At 46.0% G+C, this 17,438-nt stretch overlaps 2 protein-coding genes across 2 annotated transcripts; one reads left to right on the forward strand and one right to left on the reverse strand.

Moving 5' to 3' along the window:
• Nucleotides 1-742: 742 nt before the first annotated feature.
• LOC309357677 (uncharacterized protein) lies at nucleotides 743-11,020 on the reverse strand (the record flags this gene model as incomplete). Its single annotated transcript, XM_081890061.1, has 3 exons — nucleotides 743-1,324; nucleotides 2,536-2,644; nucleotides 10,850-11,020. 3 exons carry the CDS (start codon nucleotides 11,018-11,020, stop codon nucleotides 1,044-1,046), a joined length of 561 nt encoding a protein of 186 aa, XP_081746187.1. The 3' UTR covers nucleotides 743-1,043.
• A 2,041-nt stretch (nucleotides 11,021-13,061) lies between these two features.
• Nucleotides 13,062-16,977, forward strand: MED31 (mediator complex subunit 31). Its single transcript, XM_081890078.1, has 4 exons — nucleotides 13,062-13,195; nucleotides 13,961-14,038; nucleotides 15,222-15,318; nucleotides 16,270-16,977. The coding sequence occupies exons 1-4, from the start codon at nucleotides 13,186-13,188 to the stop codon at nucleotides 16,472-16,474; spliced, it is 390 nt and encodes a 129-aa protein (XP_081746204.1). The 5' UTR covers nucleotides 13,062-13,185; the 3' UTR covers nucleotides 16,475-16,977.
• Nucleotides 16,978-17,438: the final 461 nt, after the last annotated feature.

The raw sequence follows: 17,438 nt of genomic DNA on the forward strand, positions 1-17,438 counted from the left end.
TCGGGCTCCCCTTCTGGTCATTCACCCCCAAGGAAGTAGCTCTTGGGTCATTTTTCAGCCGCAAAGGGGGAAAATCCCCTTTGCCAGAATAAATCGGCTATGTTGCATAATCAAAGCTCTGCAAAACACTCCTGTTTCTTTCATCTTCATCCTGGTTGAAAACCCTCTCATTATATGAAAGAAGGGGGAAAGTCGGGTCTTTGAGGAGAGATCCTGTGATGCTCACCAGATAAGCGCTTGTGGAGAAGTGGAGCGTTTTATATATACAGACTCCCCCCCACTCCTCTAGGAGTTTCAGAAATGGCATCAAGAACAGTGTGCAGCCAATGAAACCTGTTAAAAAGAGTCAGTGTAGTGTACTGGTTAGAGCGTTGGACTAGGACCTGGTTGAGACCAGGGTTCAAATCCTCTCACTCAGCCATGAAGCTCAGTGGGTGACCTTAGTCACTCACTCTCAGCCTCACCTACCACACAGGGTTGTTGTGAGGAAAAAATTGCGTTGCTCAGTGGAAAGGTGGGATAGAATCGTGAAAACGGAATGAAGCTGAAATGCCGCAAGCAGGTTGGCTGAAGCTGCCTCTCTGGAGCCAGAAGAAGAGGAGTTTGGATTTGATATCCCGCTTTATCACTTCCCGAAGGAGTGTCAAAGCGGCTAACATTCTCCTTTCCCTTCCTCCCCCACAACAAACACTCTGTGAGGTGAGTGGGGCTGAGAGACTTCAGAGAAGTGTGACTGGCTCAAGGTCACTCAGCAGCTGCATGTGGAGGAGCGGGGAAGCGAACCCGGTTCACCAGATTACGAGTCTACCGCTCTTAACCACTACACCACACTGGCTTGCCCCCGCTTCATTTCCCAAAATATTCAATTGCAAACACTGCAAGACTTGAACTGTCCGGCAAGTCTCTTTTGCATCGCCTGAGAGTCCTTGAAATGCTACTTTCAGGATGGGGTGGGTGCTTGTGTGTTCTGACAGTCACCTGCTGCTGCTGCTGCTTTGGAATAATTTGCCAGGAAGGCCCCACACCTCAGCTCAAGCTGCTCCTCAGATCTCTGCCCTGAATTCAGGCTCCAGGAGCTTGGCCCAGGTGGGGCTGTAGGGGTGTACCACCGAGGTGGGCCTCTCCTGCCTGTCTACCATCTGCCTCCGTTCAACAGCCCAAGCCACCAGGCCACCACAGACATTGTAGATCTTGGGTGACACCATGCAGGTCTTCCCAGCCTCCTTGGAGAAGTAGCTGCCCAGGAGCTGAGCTGCCATGGACGACCGATAACCCACTGTGCAGTAGCAAATGATGGGCTTGCTGGGACCCGCCTCCTCCCGCCCTGGAAGAGACAGAGATGTGTGTGAGAGGAAAGTGATTAGAGTAAAAGTCTGCATAATTGGACTGGAGAAAACTCACATCATCCTAACTCCCTTCTGAGCTGATTGATGGGTGTGCTGCTCACAAGCAGAACTTAACAGCTCTTATCAGGATGACTGAGTTATTACAACCTGGTTAATTAGACGTCACAAGAAACTAGCTTTGTAGGAAAAACACAGGGAAACAGCACGGCTGGTTCAAACCACTGACTTCAAACATTCCATATGTATTTCCTTCACGCTTTAAACTTTTCACCTTTTCACCCACTTTCAGGCTGACTCTCCTTTTTTATATACAGTGGTACCTCGGGTTAAGTACTTAATTCGTTCTGGAGGTCTGTTCTTAACCTGAAACTGTTCTTAACCTGAAGCACCACTTTAGCTAATGGGGCCTGCTGCCGCCACCGCACCACCAGAGCACAATTTCTGTTCTCATCCTGAAGCACTATTTCTGGGTTAGCAGAGTCTGTAACCTAAAGTGTATGCAACCTGAGGCACCACTGTATATTAAAGGGAGAAATGGCTTTCTGCCATAAAGCCTTAGGCCTTGCAGACCACAGACCCATTCATTCTGCGTCCATAGAGAGAAAGGGCTAGTTTCGTCTTGTTACAAAAAGAGAATTGCAAAACATCAGGACAGTTATAAATAACAAAATATGTGTATAAACAAGAAGGCTGGAAGGAAGCATACGATTGTCATTGATCTTGAAAATTGCTGTTACGAAACATAATACATTTTTAATTTCATTTTTTAATTTTAATTTTTTTACTGAGAGTATTTCAATTGAACATAATAAAGTAAAAAAAAAAGCTTAGAGAGAACAGAAGAAAATAAGTATATCATACACTATTTATCCTATATAGTGTTTTTTTCCTTTCCTTTCCTATTATGTTTTATTGTAATTTTATTGGTATTAGCCGCCCTGATCCCGGTTCTGGCCAGGGAGGTAAATAAAAAATTATTATTATTATTATTATTATTATTATTATTATTATTATTATTATTATTATATCTAACATCATTTATTTAGAAGCATTAGTGCCTTCATGATTTGTGTGGAGAAGTTAACCAAGTTCTCCTGCCTGATGGATGAGATGGTCCCACCACAGAACCCCTGCCAGAGTCCTGCTGGCAAGACTGTGAGGATCTCACCACATGAGGAGTTGGCTATACCTGGCGCAAGCCGTGTTTTGAAAAACTCCAGCAAGGCATCTTCTTCGGGAGGAGCCAAAATGGCACCCGGCAAGTGGCTGACGTCAAACTCAGCTGAAGTCCGAGTGTCCTGGGGCAACAAGAAGAAGAGAGCAAAATGTTTGGTGTTTAATGATTGGTGGAAATTGGCTTCCTAGTTCTGCCCACTGGAGCTACCCAAGCCTTATGAGGAACAGTTGAGGGAGTTGGGTGTGTTTAGCCTGGGGGAGACTGAGCACTGATTTGACAGCCATCTTCAAATTCCCAAAGAGCTGTCGCATGGAAGATGGAGCAAGCTTGTTTTCTGCTGCTCCAGAGGTAGGGGACCCAAACCAGTGGATTCAAATGACAGGAAAGGAGATTCTGTATCAACATTAGAAAGAACTTTGTGATAGAAAGAGCCAGTGTTTTTTCCCTAAAAAAATAAATGTTTAGGGGTACTCTCATTTTCCTACTCGTATTGAAATACTGCCCCTCACTGAGGCCAAACTTAGATTCACGAAATGTTTAGGGGTATGCGTACCCCTACATCCCCCCAGAAAAAAAGCACTGGTAAGAGCCATTCAACAGTGGAACAGATGACCTTGGAAGGTGGTGGACTCTCCTTCTCTGGAGGGTTTTAAGCAGAGATTGGATGGCCATCTGTCAGGGATTTTTGAGCTGTGATTACAGCATTGCAAGGGGTTGGACTAGATGCCCCTTGGGAGTCCCTTCCAACTCTACAAGTCTGCGATTCACAGGCATTCATACAATGGAGCTTTTGTGAGCTCCGCAACATCACCTGCTGCTCCCTTCCCTACTCCCAACCCTCAGTACAACTGGTGGCCAGATCAGCCAAACCTCTAATCAAGGCTCTGCTGTTCCACGCAGGAATCCCTATGATCTTACTGCTGCTCCTGCTGCCTAATGACAGAGAAAGAGTCAAGAAATTGCAGCTTGTGTCCTCGGCTGGTTATAAATAAGCATCTTCTATGCACACCCTCTTTCCATGGCCTGTTTGCAAGTGAAACTCTCTGCAAATTTTGCCTGACCTTTGCAGGAGAGAATCTCTGAAGGTTTCTGGGTGAATTCTGTGTTAAGTAATTCTTGGACCCAGAAGTGGGCCAAAGCAAAAGGCTGTATTCTAGCAGGGCAGAACCAGGAGCAAAAGTATTCTGGGTTAGCGATAATCTGGAATAAAGACTGCCCTGCTTCCATTTGCACCTGGGTTGCCTGAGGTTAGAATTCCCATTGCTTGGTAAGCCTCCTCAGAAGTAAGCCCCACTTTGTTTGATAGGGTTACTCTTTTCAGAAGGGTTCTCCCACTTCCATACAACAGACACATTCTACTGTTCTGGCAAGCAAGTGAAAGCCAATCCTTTTTCACTTTAATGTGCTGCATACATTCTCTCACACCAGAAGCCTACCGATTTATTCTCAGACAGACTGGGGGGGGGGCATAGATGGATGATGCTTACACTCCCCACGCAATGAAATCAATAGAGATCCAGTGCGGTATCGGACCAGGCCTGGGAGACCAGAGTTTGAATGCCTACTCAGCCATGAAGCTTGCTGGCTCACCAGTCACTCTCTCAGCCTAACCTACCTCACAAGGTTGTTGTGCAGATTAAATGAGGAGGCAGAGAACCAGGTACGCACCACCCAGTGCTGCTTGAGGAGAAAAGGTGGGGTAGAAATGAAGTAAAATGAATGAATGAATCCCAAGCAATATACTTGTGCTTACAAAATATTGACACAGTGACTCCACAACAGCTCCTGAAAAATGCTTCTTTGCAAAGGAACAAGAGCAGAGGTCCCCTTAAAGTTTGGAAGCAGGTTCTGTTATTGGTAAAAGGGTAAAAGGAAATAGAGAATACAGCATTCACAGCAGAGTGTGCTAAGAAGTAAACCGGACTGTTGTGACTGAACGTTTATGACCAGAGTTGAAAGTGAGAGCTGTTCTACAGAGGAATGGACTCCCTTGGAAGAAGTTGGACACTTATTCATTGGAGGTTTCAAGAGAGAGGTTGGATGGTCATGTGTCGGGGATTCTTTAGCTGTGACTCCTGCATGCAGGGCTGGACTAGATGACTCTTGGGAGGGTCCCTCCCAACTCTACAATTCTATGAGTCTCTGTGACCTGAAGGGATATGCCCAAAGTTTGTGGATCATCCCCATACAGTTCATGATGATGAAATCCGAAGAAGGGGTCCTCTGGAGAGCTCCCAAGGGAGCAGCCGTCCAAACTGGGCAAATGAGTGATGAGTCAGGAAAGCTACTGCAAAGAGATGTAAACTGAGTAAAAAAAGAAGAATGATTAATCTAGATTTGACTAATCCAGAAAGAGATATTGGGGTGTGATGGATATAGTTTATTGACAGCATGAATGCAAGGAGGGTGGAACAGCTGTGGAACAGGTTCTGTAGAGGGAAACCCATATGTTTAAAGGGATAGAGAGACTCTCCTATGAGGAAAGGTAGTAGCGTTTGGGATGTTTTTGCCTAGAGAAAAGCAAGTAAGTGGTGACATGATAGAAGTATATAAATGATGCATGGCATGGTGAAAGTTGATACAAAACAGTCTTCTTTCCTCTCTAATAGCACTATAACTTGAGGACATCCTATTAAGTGGAGTGTTGCGGGATTCAGGGCAGTGCATTGTTAACCTGTGGAACTCCCTCCCTCAGGAGGCAGTGATGGCCACCAACCTGGATGGCTTTAAAGGAGAACTAGACAAATTCATGGAGAAGAGGGCTGTTGATGACTACTAGGCACAAATTTGCAAAATGAGCCACAAAGTCAGTCCTGTCTCGTGCCTGAAAGAACCCTCAGGGTATTTCTTTTGGAGACTGGCACTAACAACGTCCATAGGGACCAGACTGACACAACCGCACACACTTGTGTTGCCAGGGGTTGGAAAAGAGCATGCTGTACAAAACCAACTTGCAAATCGAGCAGCGTTTATTTCAAGCAGTGGAGGCTTAAAATATCTGTGGTGCGGTTGTGTCAGTATGACCTGAAGGAGAGCAAAGAGACGCTTCTGTTGGCTGGGCCCAGCTGGGAGACTGGTTGGCTGCTAGGCTGATTCTAAAGAGAGGCGCTGGCCCCTCTGGCAACCTGAGCCCTGGAACTGTACCTGGCCTGAGTCAAATGGAAAAGGGGGCCTCCTTGGCCTCCTTTCTGGGCTCCCCAACGCTGCTCTCCGTTCTGGCACACAACAGGTGCCTCTCGGGCCAAGTCTAGTCCTAAGGTAGAAGGTAAGGCAGCAGTAGGTCAGCCCCAGGGACCACATAGGTCAAAAGGACATTTTGGGGCCCCATCAAGCTCTTTGGAATGCTGGGACACTATGGTGGGTTGATTGTGAGAATGTGGTTGGTTCTAAAGATTTACTTTCCCCCCTCTCTCTTTAAAAATTGCATAACCCCAGTGTTGGACCCCCAGCAGGCAGGCTAACCACATGCTTAGGGCTCCAGTAAAGAATGAGCACCAAAAACAAATGAATTTGACATTTGATATTAAAAAAAACAAACCACACAAGTAGTCTATCATGGGAAAAATCAGAACACCCCCTGGTCTCTTTTTATTACAAACTAGAGGAGTGTCCTACAAATGTGGACATGTCAGGGGAGAGACTGTTGGACTCATCCAGGAGCACTTACCTTGCCTCCTGCCTCCCCTCAGCCTGGGACCCCTTATAAGACAAAAAATGCTGCTTCATTATTCCTGTCTTCTTTTCACATTTTTGTAGGGAATGTTCTTGGCCTTCATTCCGACTTGTTTGTGGGGAGGTTACATGTGACAATGCGCATCTATCCTGCATTCATCCTGATTCCATTGTGGGCTCTTTATATGCCTTTCTTGTTAATCACCAATTCATTCCAAGCTTTTTATGGCATTTCCCTGTACTTTGGGCACCCCTAAGACTGCCAGGATTTTGTGGGAGGGATCTGAGCATCTACCAGAAATTCAGGCAATCTGTTGCCATGGTGCAACAAATCCACTTTAAAAAGACAACCCCCCTGGCTGTTTGCAGTTTGGGAAGTGATGGGAAATGCGCTGGGAAAGTGTGTGGGGTTGGGGTGAGCAAAATGTTTACTAGGGAGACATGTCAACACTGCAACCAAACATCATTTCATTCCTCCAGATAAGCTTTGGGCAAGCAGATACAGCTCAGTCAACAGGATGACAGAGCCAGGTTAATTTCCCAGAATGCTCCTGAATTCCTCCCCTTGAAAGTAAATGAACACAGTACAGTGGTACCTCGGGTTACAGACACTTCAGGTTACAGACTCTGCTAACCCAGAAATAGTACCTTGGGTTAAGAACTTTGCTTCAGGATGAGAATAGAAATCATGCCCTGGCGGCGCGGCAGCAGCAGCAGCAGGAGGCCCCATTAGCTAAAGTGGTATCTCAGGTTAAGAACAGATTCAGGTTAAGAACGGACCTCCAGAACGAATTAAGTTCGTAGCCAGAGGTACCACTGTACACAGCAGCAGCAAAATGGAGCCAGGTGGAATAACGGGGTCAACAGTAAAATGTTACAGGAGATTGCCAGGGCTTCCCCCGTTTCTGGTGCAGCAGACCTAAAGTCCAGGCCTAGCTCCAAATGGTTTTCTTGCCTGAAGTGGAAAAGCATACAGTTGCTGGGAATCACAGCAGTGGCTCAGGGGGAGGACTGCTGCTATAGAACTCAGGTTCTGCTTGCTTGTGGGCTTTCCTTTAGGGCATCTGGTTGGCCACTGTGAGAACAGGATGCTGGACTAGGTGAGCCCGCTTTTGGCCTGAACCAGATACAAATCTCTTCTAAAGTTCTTAGCAGCCAATGTCACACTCACACCTGTCAAGAAGCATTGTACCCAAAGTTGGCTACATCATTTTGACCAGAAACTTCCACAATCACCTTGACCTGGGAGTAAAAACACAAGAATTATAAATTAAAAAGTAATAGTGTAGCTGCCCTTTCAAGACGACAGCCTAAATTAGCTGCCTCATTCAATTTAATAACAGTCAGATACTGAACAGCTCAGTGTGGTGCTGATATTGCCATAGTTGCAGGTTTGATCCCTGTGTGGGACAACTGTTTATTCCTGCATTGCAAAGGGTTGGGCTACAATTATATGATTCTATTATTCTCTTGCATGTTCAGCTAAGCTAGTTTTAGAGAACAGATGCAACTTTTGTGTCCATCTTTGTCCTGCATATTTTATCCTTTAAGAAAGCAAAAATTGGCCTGGCTTGGGTGGCCTGGAATAGAAAACGCTGCCGTTTATTTTGGCCCAGCGAAGGGCCAAAGCATCCTGCCGGGCGCTGTCCCCTGAAGTCCCACGTGGGAAAGTGAGCTTGTGGGTTTGTGTGGTGGGCTGCCCCCACCTCCTTTTAGCCGGAAGAAGAGGCTGTGTTTACTGGGAAGGGATGGCATTCTTTGCTTTGTGAAGATGATAGTTTCTCAACTGCTAAAACCACTTTGTGTAAAGAGACACCCTCTCCTGCCATGTTAACAAAAGCTAAGAATAAGTCAGCAGGAGAAGCCTTTCTAAAACTCATTTCGTAAACGCTTTCTTGGAATGGGGAAGATTATAGGATGCCGCTTAAAACAGTTACATGATATCTCCTCGTGCAAAAATAGCAAAACCGTTTCTAAAAAGGACACATTGAGGCTGTTGTATAAATGGCAGTTTTTAAAAATAACATACTCCAGGAATGTCCAGTGAAATCCTGCTTGTTTGACTCTGTGGGTTACACCACAGAGGTTGTTTTAGCCTCCTGATGTAGGGGGGAGAATCTGGGTCAGTAGGCAACTCAGATTTTGGCTATCAATAGAGGCCCTTTCTGTGGCACTTTCTCACCTTGAAATGCAGTGAGAAGCAGCTATGGGTGTCCTGACCCCTTTGTGGAGCAGAGGGCCCTGCAACCAAGCCTCATTCAAGCAGACCCACAGAGGAGGAGGAGAGCCTGGCAATATCTCCCAGGCTCATGAATGAAGGCCCACAATAGGAAACGTGACTGGGATGAAAATGAAACCCTTTAATAGGGTCCGGAGGCTCTGCGATCTGAAGCATTTGTATATCTGAAGCGAGTCAAAGAAGAAAAGGGTTGCTGGGAATGCTCTCAGACCCTCCAAGTGTCCCTATTTTCCAGGGAGGTCCCTGATTCCAGATTTGATCCTGGAATGTCCCACTTTTCCTTAGGATATCCCTATTTTCACTGGAGAAATGTTGGAGGGTATGGTGCTATCCGACCCTGGAGCTGTCGGAAGGCAATCCTGTATAATGTTTAATGTTTTATTATGTTGTTATATATGGGACACAGGTGGCGCTGTGGGTTAAAGCCTCAGCGCCTAGGACTTGCTGATCGAAAGGACGGCGGTTCGAATCCCTGCTGCGGGGTGCGCTCCCGCTGCTCGGTCCCAGCGCCTGCCAACCTAGCAGTTCGAAAGCACCTCCGGGTGCAAGTAGATAAATAGGGACCGCTTACCAGCGGGAAGGTAAACGGCGTTTCCGTGTGCAGCTCTGGCTCGCCAGAGCAGCGATGTCACACTGGCCACGTGACCCGGAAGTGTCTCCGGACAGCGCTGGCCCCTGGCCTCTTAAGTGAGATGGGCGCACAACCCCAGAGTCTGTCAAGACTGGCCCGTACGGGCAGGGGTACCTTTACCTTTACCTTTATGTTGTTATATATATTGGAAGCTGCCCAGTGTGGCTGGGGCAACCCAGTAAGAAGTGTGGGGTATAAATAGTAAAATTATCATTGTGGAATGGGACGTCCCTATTTTCATGAGAGAAATGTTGGAGAGTATGTGCTCTGGGAGGCCTGGCATCAACATATTGGGGATGCCCAGTGCCACAGGGATCCCCAAGGCTGTCCCCATCACACTTCAAACACCCTTGTGCCTTGAAAAGCATTCCTTTGGGAAGAAGCTGTGTGCTGCTGCTCCTGCAATCCCAGGCCTGCTTTGGGACTCAGTCAGGGTCCTCCTGGTTAAACAGGCACAGGACTGGGCTGCATCCATTTCTAAATTTGTGGCCCAGATTTTGTAGAAACCTCCCTCTCTTTGGATGAGGAACTATTGATGAGAAATATACTTTTTTTGGTTGAGGGGGTGTTTCCCAGTCAGCTGTGAATCCACCTGGTAGTGGTATCACCTAACCCACATTTAACCAAAATATAAAGTGCTTTACTGAATACAAGATAAATTGCACCCTGTTATGTACTGAGTTGAATAGGATCCAAACTGCAGCAGTCTGATTGGTCCTAGAACAATAGGATCCAAAAGGCAGCAGTCTGATTGGTCCTAGAACAATAGGATTCAGAATGCAGCAGTCTGATTGGTCTTAGAACAATGCAGCAGTATGATTGGTTGGCAGGAACCACCCAATCATGCTCCAGATAGAAGTGAATCCATAACCTGATTGGCTTACAGTAGAATTCCAGAATTAGCCAATCATGTGCAGCCCATTGTGTAAATAATGTATATAAAGCAGATACTTTGAGGGGACTTTCATTCATTCCTCCTCACCACTATGAGCTGAATAAAGAGCATGAAATCACTTTGCGACTCTGAGTATATTTCACACCCACAGCAACCCCCCCCCCAACAACAGCCCACTAGGACAGGAAAGCAAAAGGCAATATTTGTCAAGATTTATCCTTGTCAGAACCATACCTCCTACTCATCACTGCAATGTTATCTAGATGCTTCCAAGCTGACCACTTTCATATCTTTCCTAGTCTTTAAGCCAGACAGGTCATATTTGCCAAATTCTCCCTTTGTGAAAAAATACAAACTTTTGATCTCTCTAACCTTCTCTTAATCATCAGAGATTCTGAGAGTACAGTGGTACCTCGGGTTACATACGCTTCAGGTTACATACGCTTCAGGTTACAGACTCCGATAACCCAGAAATATTACCTTGGGTTAAGAACTTTGCTTCAGGATGAGAACAGAAATTGTGTGGCAGCGGGAGGCCCTATTAGCTAAAGTGGTGCTTCAGGTTAAGAGCAGTTTCAGGTTAAGAACGGACCTCCGGAACGAATTAAGTACGTAACCAGAAGTACCACTGTAAATCAGTCCCTTTATGGATACAGTTGGCCTTGAAGCCTTCAATTCATTTTAGCTGACCACCTGTTCCTGGCGGCTCCTGACCACTCTGCCTCTGACTGTGGAGGCAGAACATAGGCACCTTGGCTAGTAGCCATCAATAGCCCTCTTCTCCACGAATTTGCCTAATCATCTTTTTAAAGCCATTTAGGTTGGTGGTCTCCAGCAGAAGGGAGTTCCACAGTTTAACTATTCCTGCCAGCAAGAAGTTGCTACTTACAAGAATGATCAGCTCCTCTAGTTTTTCCTTCATCCACTGCTGAAGGGTTTCTGTGGTGACCACCTCCACACCTGGGAACAGCCCTTTTACCCATTTTATCACCAGGGACCTCTTTTCTGATAGGTCCGTGATGCCTGCAGCCTCAATTTCTTTTAATAGCTGGTCTGCCATTATCAGGACCTGGAGCTCTGAAGGAAACGTGGAAAGCAGGTGCCAGTAGGAGACTTTTGACTGGGTGGCTCCAGAATAGTTAAGAGATCACGTGGAATTTATGGGACCAGCCTTGGCAAATAGAGCAACACAAGCTTTTCACAACATTGGGGGCATTTTGCAGAGGAATTCAAAAGGTGGCCCAAACAAGTCTGATATTTTTTAGCAAATATGCCAGTAAAATCTGATAGTTTGGGGTGTCTGAACCTTGTTCCCTACTGCTGTGCCCTCAAATTCAGACCTTCCCCCTCCCCCTTGGCAGACACAGCCTGACACTTAGGCGAGGTGAAACATTAAATGCAAAGGGAGGAGGCACCAATGATAAAACTTTAACTTTGCTTTCCGGTATCAAAATCCCTGTGCCCTTTGAACACTTCAAAACCAGAGATGGGAGCCACGAGGCGGGGAAAGCAGGATCCAAATCACGAGGTAGAATAAATAAAACCTCTGCAAAGAAAAGTGAGATCGGAGCACAAGAACTTTTCCAAGTGTGGAGGCAGAGCATAGCTACTAACAGCCTTTATCCATGAATTTGTTTAACCCTATTTTGAAGTCATCTAGGTTGATGGCCATCACTGCCTCCTGTAGGAGTGAGTTCCACAGTTTAACTTTGAGCTGCATGACATACTCTCCAACATTCCTCAGCAGAATTACTTTCTTTTACCTGTCCTAAATATTCCAAAGCACAGCTTCATTGGATGTCCACTTTGCTATCATCCGTTCATTAACCCACCCTTCCTCCAAGCAGCTCAGGATAATTCACATGGTCCTCTTCCCCATTTTACCCTCACAACAACCTTGTGAGGATGGCAAGGTTGAGAGAGGGTGTGTGACCGAATGTCACCCAGGGAGCTTCATGACTGAGTGGTGATTTGAAGCTGGGCTTCCAAAACTCCTGACATAAAACTCTTCCTACAGGGATGCAGTGTGGACAGCATTGCAATGGGGACCACCTGTTTATGGAGAACTCATCCTGATTTGCTTGCATTGTGGCATCTGCTTGCTAGATGGGCTATTGGTCTGATCCAGCAGGCTGTTCTTAGGACCCAGAATTAGGATCCCTGCTTGAGAGCTCTACAGAAACTTGCAAATAGATGCATTTCAGTTACTGGCAGCTGTGTGGAGCAGGCTTGTGACACTGGACCTAACCCTGACTTTAGCAAAGAGTTAAGCCTTCCTGATTACAGAATCACAGATTTATGATCGCCCTTCTTTATTTTTGAACTGGGTTGGGCCTTCAAAGAGAGGGCTGTCCTCATTACAGGAAGGCATCTGGCCACCCTGTCATCCTCACCATAGTAGGCTCCCTGGCACAAGGTACTACAATGATTCACTGGCATGAAAAGGCTGTTGTTGTTTTAACAATCTGGACTCCTACTGGACTACTGTTATTTTTCTTTCAGAGGCCTTAGCATGTGGGACACAGACCAGCCAATGAGAAACATATTTTACCCCTTCTGTGCCCATATTTTTTTCCCCGGGTGCCACCACTGTTTACAATTCATGGAGCAGGGGAGGCATTTTCCTGGCACCCTTACAGGTGCTGCTTAACGCCCTGCTCTGCATTTGTAAGAAATCATTCTGTTAGTGTTGCAGCACCTCTACACTTTGGAACTCCCTGCCTATTGAAATCAGGCACGTGCCTTTACTGTACTCTTTCAGTCTACTAAAAACATTTTTCCTTTAGGCAGGCCTGTCCAGATAGCCAGAATGCTGACGTGCTTTCAGTTTATTGCTGTTTTTTAATATTTTTTATGTTGTAATTGTTTTTTTACTAAGAATCTTACTTTTTTGTAAACTGCTTTGAGTTGTTTTTTTAAATAAATAAATAAAAGTAGCACATTAATTTTATGAAGTAAACAAATACATAAATATTCCATGGAACAAGCAACAGCCATAGCCACAGCCTGCCCCGCCTCTAATTCAACCCTCCCTTTTGGGACCTTCGCCAGGCCCAGAGCATACCCGTTGCCCTGGCAACAGCAACATGCCGCCTCCGCCGCCCCAGAGTTTCCCAAAACGCACCGCGGCCGAGCTACGCTGCGCAGGCGCAAGCGCTGCTGCCGCCGCTATCGCCGCCATATTGCTCTTCTGGTGGAGAAGCCGTGGAAGCCGCTGTCGTCGTTATGGAGAGTGGTGAGTATTTGAGCGGGGGGCGAGGAGGGAGCCTGGGCCGGGCGGGGTCTCCCCTCGGCTGGAAAAGCCTCCGTTGGCTAGTCAGTGCATTTAAACCCAAGCCATGCAAAAAAAGGTCGCGTGTTCACTTGCGGAACTCGCTGCTGCGATGTGCGTGGGGTAGCCCACGGCAGGCAGACGGCCACGGCCATTCAAAGACTGTTGGGCATGAGGGGAAGTCTGGAAGCTCCTCTGAATGCTAGTTATTGCTGCGTGAGGGGAGGGCTTCCCTCCCTCCCTGGCCTTTTGGACCTACCAGCTGGTCACAAAAGGCTCGATACAACCCCCCCCCAAACACTTTGGCCTGGTTCCCAGAGACCATCCTAGGAGTGGAGCCTCCATGTGCAGTTGGAGCCTATCTCTGAGTGGCAGGGGCTAGGGAGAGCTCTTCTTAGGGGCTTCTGGGAGACACCTCCCTTGCCACCAGATGCTAGAATCTGCAGGAGGGGCGAGTGCTCTTGTGCTCAGGTCCTGCTTATGGATTTCTCGCATGCTTCTGGTTGGACGTGAGAACGGGATGTTGGAGTAGATGGGCCTGATCCAGCAGACTCTTCTGATGTTCTTATGTTCTAAGCATTTGGCTCTTTTTCAAATTTCTGGGCAGGGATAGCACTTGGGGGTCCTAAACCTTTTTCCAGCTCTGTCCCACACTGAGTGAAATCAGGTGGAGCATTTTCATTTCTTGTCTAATTCCACTCGCCTTTCTTCTCCTCTTTGCTGCATCAGATGATACTGGCAATCGCCTTCGCTTCCAGCTGGAGTTGGAGTTTGTGCAGTGCCTGGCAAACCCCAATTACCTAAACTGTAAGTACAGTCATATCTTGGGTTAAATATGCTTCAGGTTGAGCGTTTTCAGGTTACGCTCTGCGGCGACCCGGAGGTAACGGAACGCGTTACTTCCGGGTTTCACCGCTCGCGTATGCGCAGATGCTCAAAATGACGTCACACGCATACGCAGTGAAATGCGTCCCGCAGTCGCATGTTACGTTCTACTCAGGATGTGAACGGGGCTCTGGATCGGATCCCGTTCACATCCAGAGATACCACTGTACTCAAAACATGTGCTCAGTTGACCCCTTCAATTGGCAGAATTGACACTATTGCAGATGCCACATAATGCCTACTCTGCATTTGTGGGTTCAGCATGATGTGCATGTGAGCAGTCACATACACATTAAACACGCATAAATTGGGGGGGGGTTCCTGTAAGTTTAATCAGTTTCAGTATTTTGACTTTTGTATGTTTTCAAGTGAAATTTTCTCGATTTAACCTTTTCCCCCTTGATTCTTTTTTTAAAAAAACTGCTTTGAGGTATTATTATTTTTTACAATAAAGCAGTATATAAAGTTTATAACATACATACATACATAAAGTTCCAGTAACTCCTGCAGCCAAGCTGGTGCCAAACATATTGTTCTGCTTTCCTTTGGACCACATCAGTGAGGCTGAGAGTGGGGTCTTGTCGTCTGGGCAGCATGGAAGTGCCATACACCCTGCCTAGGCTTGCACACCATGGAAGGTCACTTTGGTACTGCTAATGCAGCAATTTGACATACCCTCAGAGATTCACTATGTTTGTCTCTCAAGACAGACAGATGCCAACAAGATTTTTGTTTTATTTATTTGCATGATTTGGGCAAAACCCACTAAACAGATTAGAGAATATAAAACATACAGGAAAACCCAAGTTAAAACAGTTATGGCTAAGATGGTTGAAATTAGAAAGCACTAGGTGCATCCTTGACCAGATCCAGCAAAGGTGTTATCAGTTTTCTGTAACAGCTTCAGTCTTTGTGTGACTTTATGGCTAAAATATAGGCTATGCATTTGGAGGAGTGTTTTGTGTATAGTTAAGCTTTATTTTGGTTGTACATCCTCTTTCCCCACATCTGTAGAATGGGAATAATGGTGATTAACTGCAGATTGCTGTGAGGATAAGCAGGGAAAATCCACTTTTAAGTAAACTGATTTGTGTGTTTCTTCTAGTTCTTGCCCAGAGAGGATTCTTCAAGGACAAAGCATTTGTTAACTACCTTAAATATCTGCTCTACTGGAAAGAACCAGAGTATGCCAAATACCTAAAGTAAGAGTTAAGATTGTGTATCTTGCTGTGTTTAACAAGCTTGGGGCTTATTTGGCTATCTGAAAAAAACCCACTGAACTCTGCAGTGGTTTTGAAGGCTAGGGATTGTGTGTCAGAGGCCTGACAAGTCATTGTCCCAAACTGCCACAGCCTTTCTGGGGCCTGTACTATGTCATTTTTTCCTGAGTTCATAGATCTGGTTTTTGATTGTTACAAGTGGCGCACAAGACTCAAGGGTTTTCTGTCTACCCATCACTTGATCAAAGTACAAATGTGTGCACCACCCCCTTCAATGCATAACAAAGTTGAAAAAAATTGCTCAGTGTGCTGAGCTGGAATTTATACCAGTGCCCTGAGAGAGTCTCCAAGGCAGATCAGTTTGCATAAATGTGAGGAAAAGGACTCTTGTATTTACATTACTTTTATCATAGGGCAGATAAAAAAGATACTTAAAAAATAAAATTGGCTTAAAAATCCAATTACATTACATGTCCCTTAATATAACTTGGTCTAAAATGGTATCTGAATATAACATAGATAAACATGTGAAAAGTCTACACTCATAATCTCTTAAATGGGTTCAGTTTAGACAGTCTTCCCAATAGCGGTTTCTAGAGGGCAAGTGCCAGACCAGGCTTTGCATATTTGGACATTCCGACAAACTTTGGGTAGCTGAAAAATGTAAATGGAAAGTATAGCTGTTTGGGAGGGTGGTGGGGGCACTTTCGGTGTGTTTTTAAGTTCTTTATCCTTGCTTCCCAAGCAAGAACTTATCTATGCGCCGGCTATGCATTTATCTTGTAAGATTTCAACCAACTGGACTTCCAACTGTGTATTATTGCAATTGTGCATATTAAATGCACATAAGACATGATCATACTGTATTTGTCTGGCAGCCCGGACACATTTTAAAAGCCTCTGCTAATGTATGGTCCTTCTTTTGTCGCAAAGGTACCCCCAGTGCCTGCACATGCTGGAGCTGCTGCAGTATGAGCACTTCCGCAAAGAGCTGGTGAATGCCCAGTGCGCCAAGTTCATCGATGAGCAGCAGATCCTGCACTGGCAGCACTACTCTCGCAAGCGCATGCGCCTCCAGCAGGCCCTGGCAGAGCAGCAACAGCAGCAGCAGCAGCAGAACAGCACCTCTGTGAAGTGAGCCCATTTGGCATCCCCAGTGAGTGCAGGAGGGACAGTTGCAGTGCCGGCACCACTCTGGAATCATCCAAGCATGGGACTGCCTTGACTGAGCAGCCGCAGCACAAAATAATCACCCAGGGGGATCTCAACACCTCTTATGGATCCTCTGGCTTTGCTTTACCAGAGGCTGCATAAACAGCTTCTTTACGTGTTGGATGAAGTAGCAAGAAGTTCTCACCCCCTCCAGATTTAAAGTTGTCACTGCATTTCCCAAAAGACTATCAGTGGAAAGGTGGGTGATTTGGGTTGGTATGTCTGTCTCTTTCTCTGTATGTGTGTGTGTGTGTGCGCGCGCGCGCGCGCATGTGTGTATATATATATAAAATCCCTGTGGTGGTTAGTTTTTAGCACATTATTGAGAGCAGCAAATAAAGAGACTTAAAAGCTCATCAGTGTGTGCTGGGTTTGTATTAGTGCATGGATAAATAAAAGCCTGTGAGCTGCATCTTCCTTTTGACAAGAGCTCTCAGATCTATGTGATCTGTTTAAAAAAAGCATAAGAAACCCCATCTGCATTAGCTGGCTAAATTCATTGCTGGAGTGCAAGATGTAACTGGTCAGTGAGAACCACTTCCAGCTGCATGATAAAAAATCCTCTCTTGTGTTTCATACTTCAGCTCAGTGGGGATGTGATGGGCTATAACTTTCTGTAGGTTTTCAGCCAAAAGTGGCATGTGATGCTTCTAAAGGCAGTGACATTCCATAGCAATAGCTAAGCAACAGACTTTGCTGTTGGTTCGCCTTGTTGATTTGAGGACACTGGCTACTTGTGTATTTCAATCACGTCCCTTTCAAAAGCCACCTTTGTCTGAGACCTTTTGACTTAAATTTTTGTTTCCCACTTGAAGTTTCATTGTAGCTGCTGTCTCCATTTTTCCTAGCCTTAATTCTCCCCTGTTGTCTGACTTTGATTGTAAGATCCT

The sequence above is a fragment of the Podarcis melisellensis genome (genome assembly GCF_964234715.1).
Source record: "Podarcis melisellensis genome assembly, chromosome: 15".
Taxonomy (NCBI): Eukaryota; Metazoa; Chordata; class Lepidosauria; order Squamata; family Lacertidae; genus Podarcis; species Podarcis melisellensis.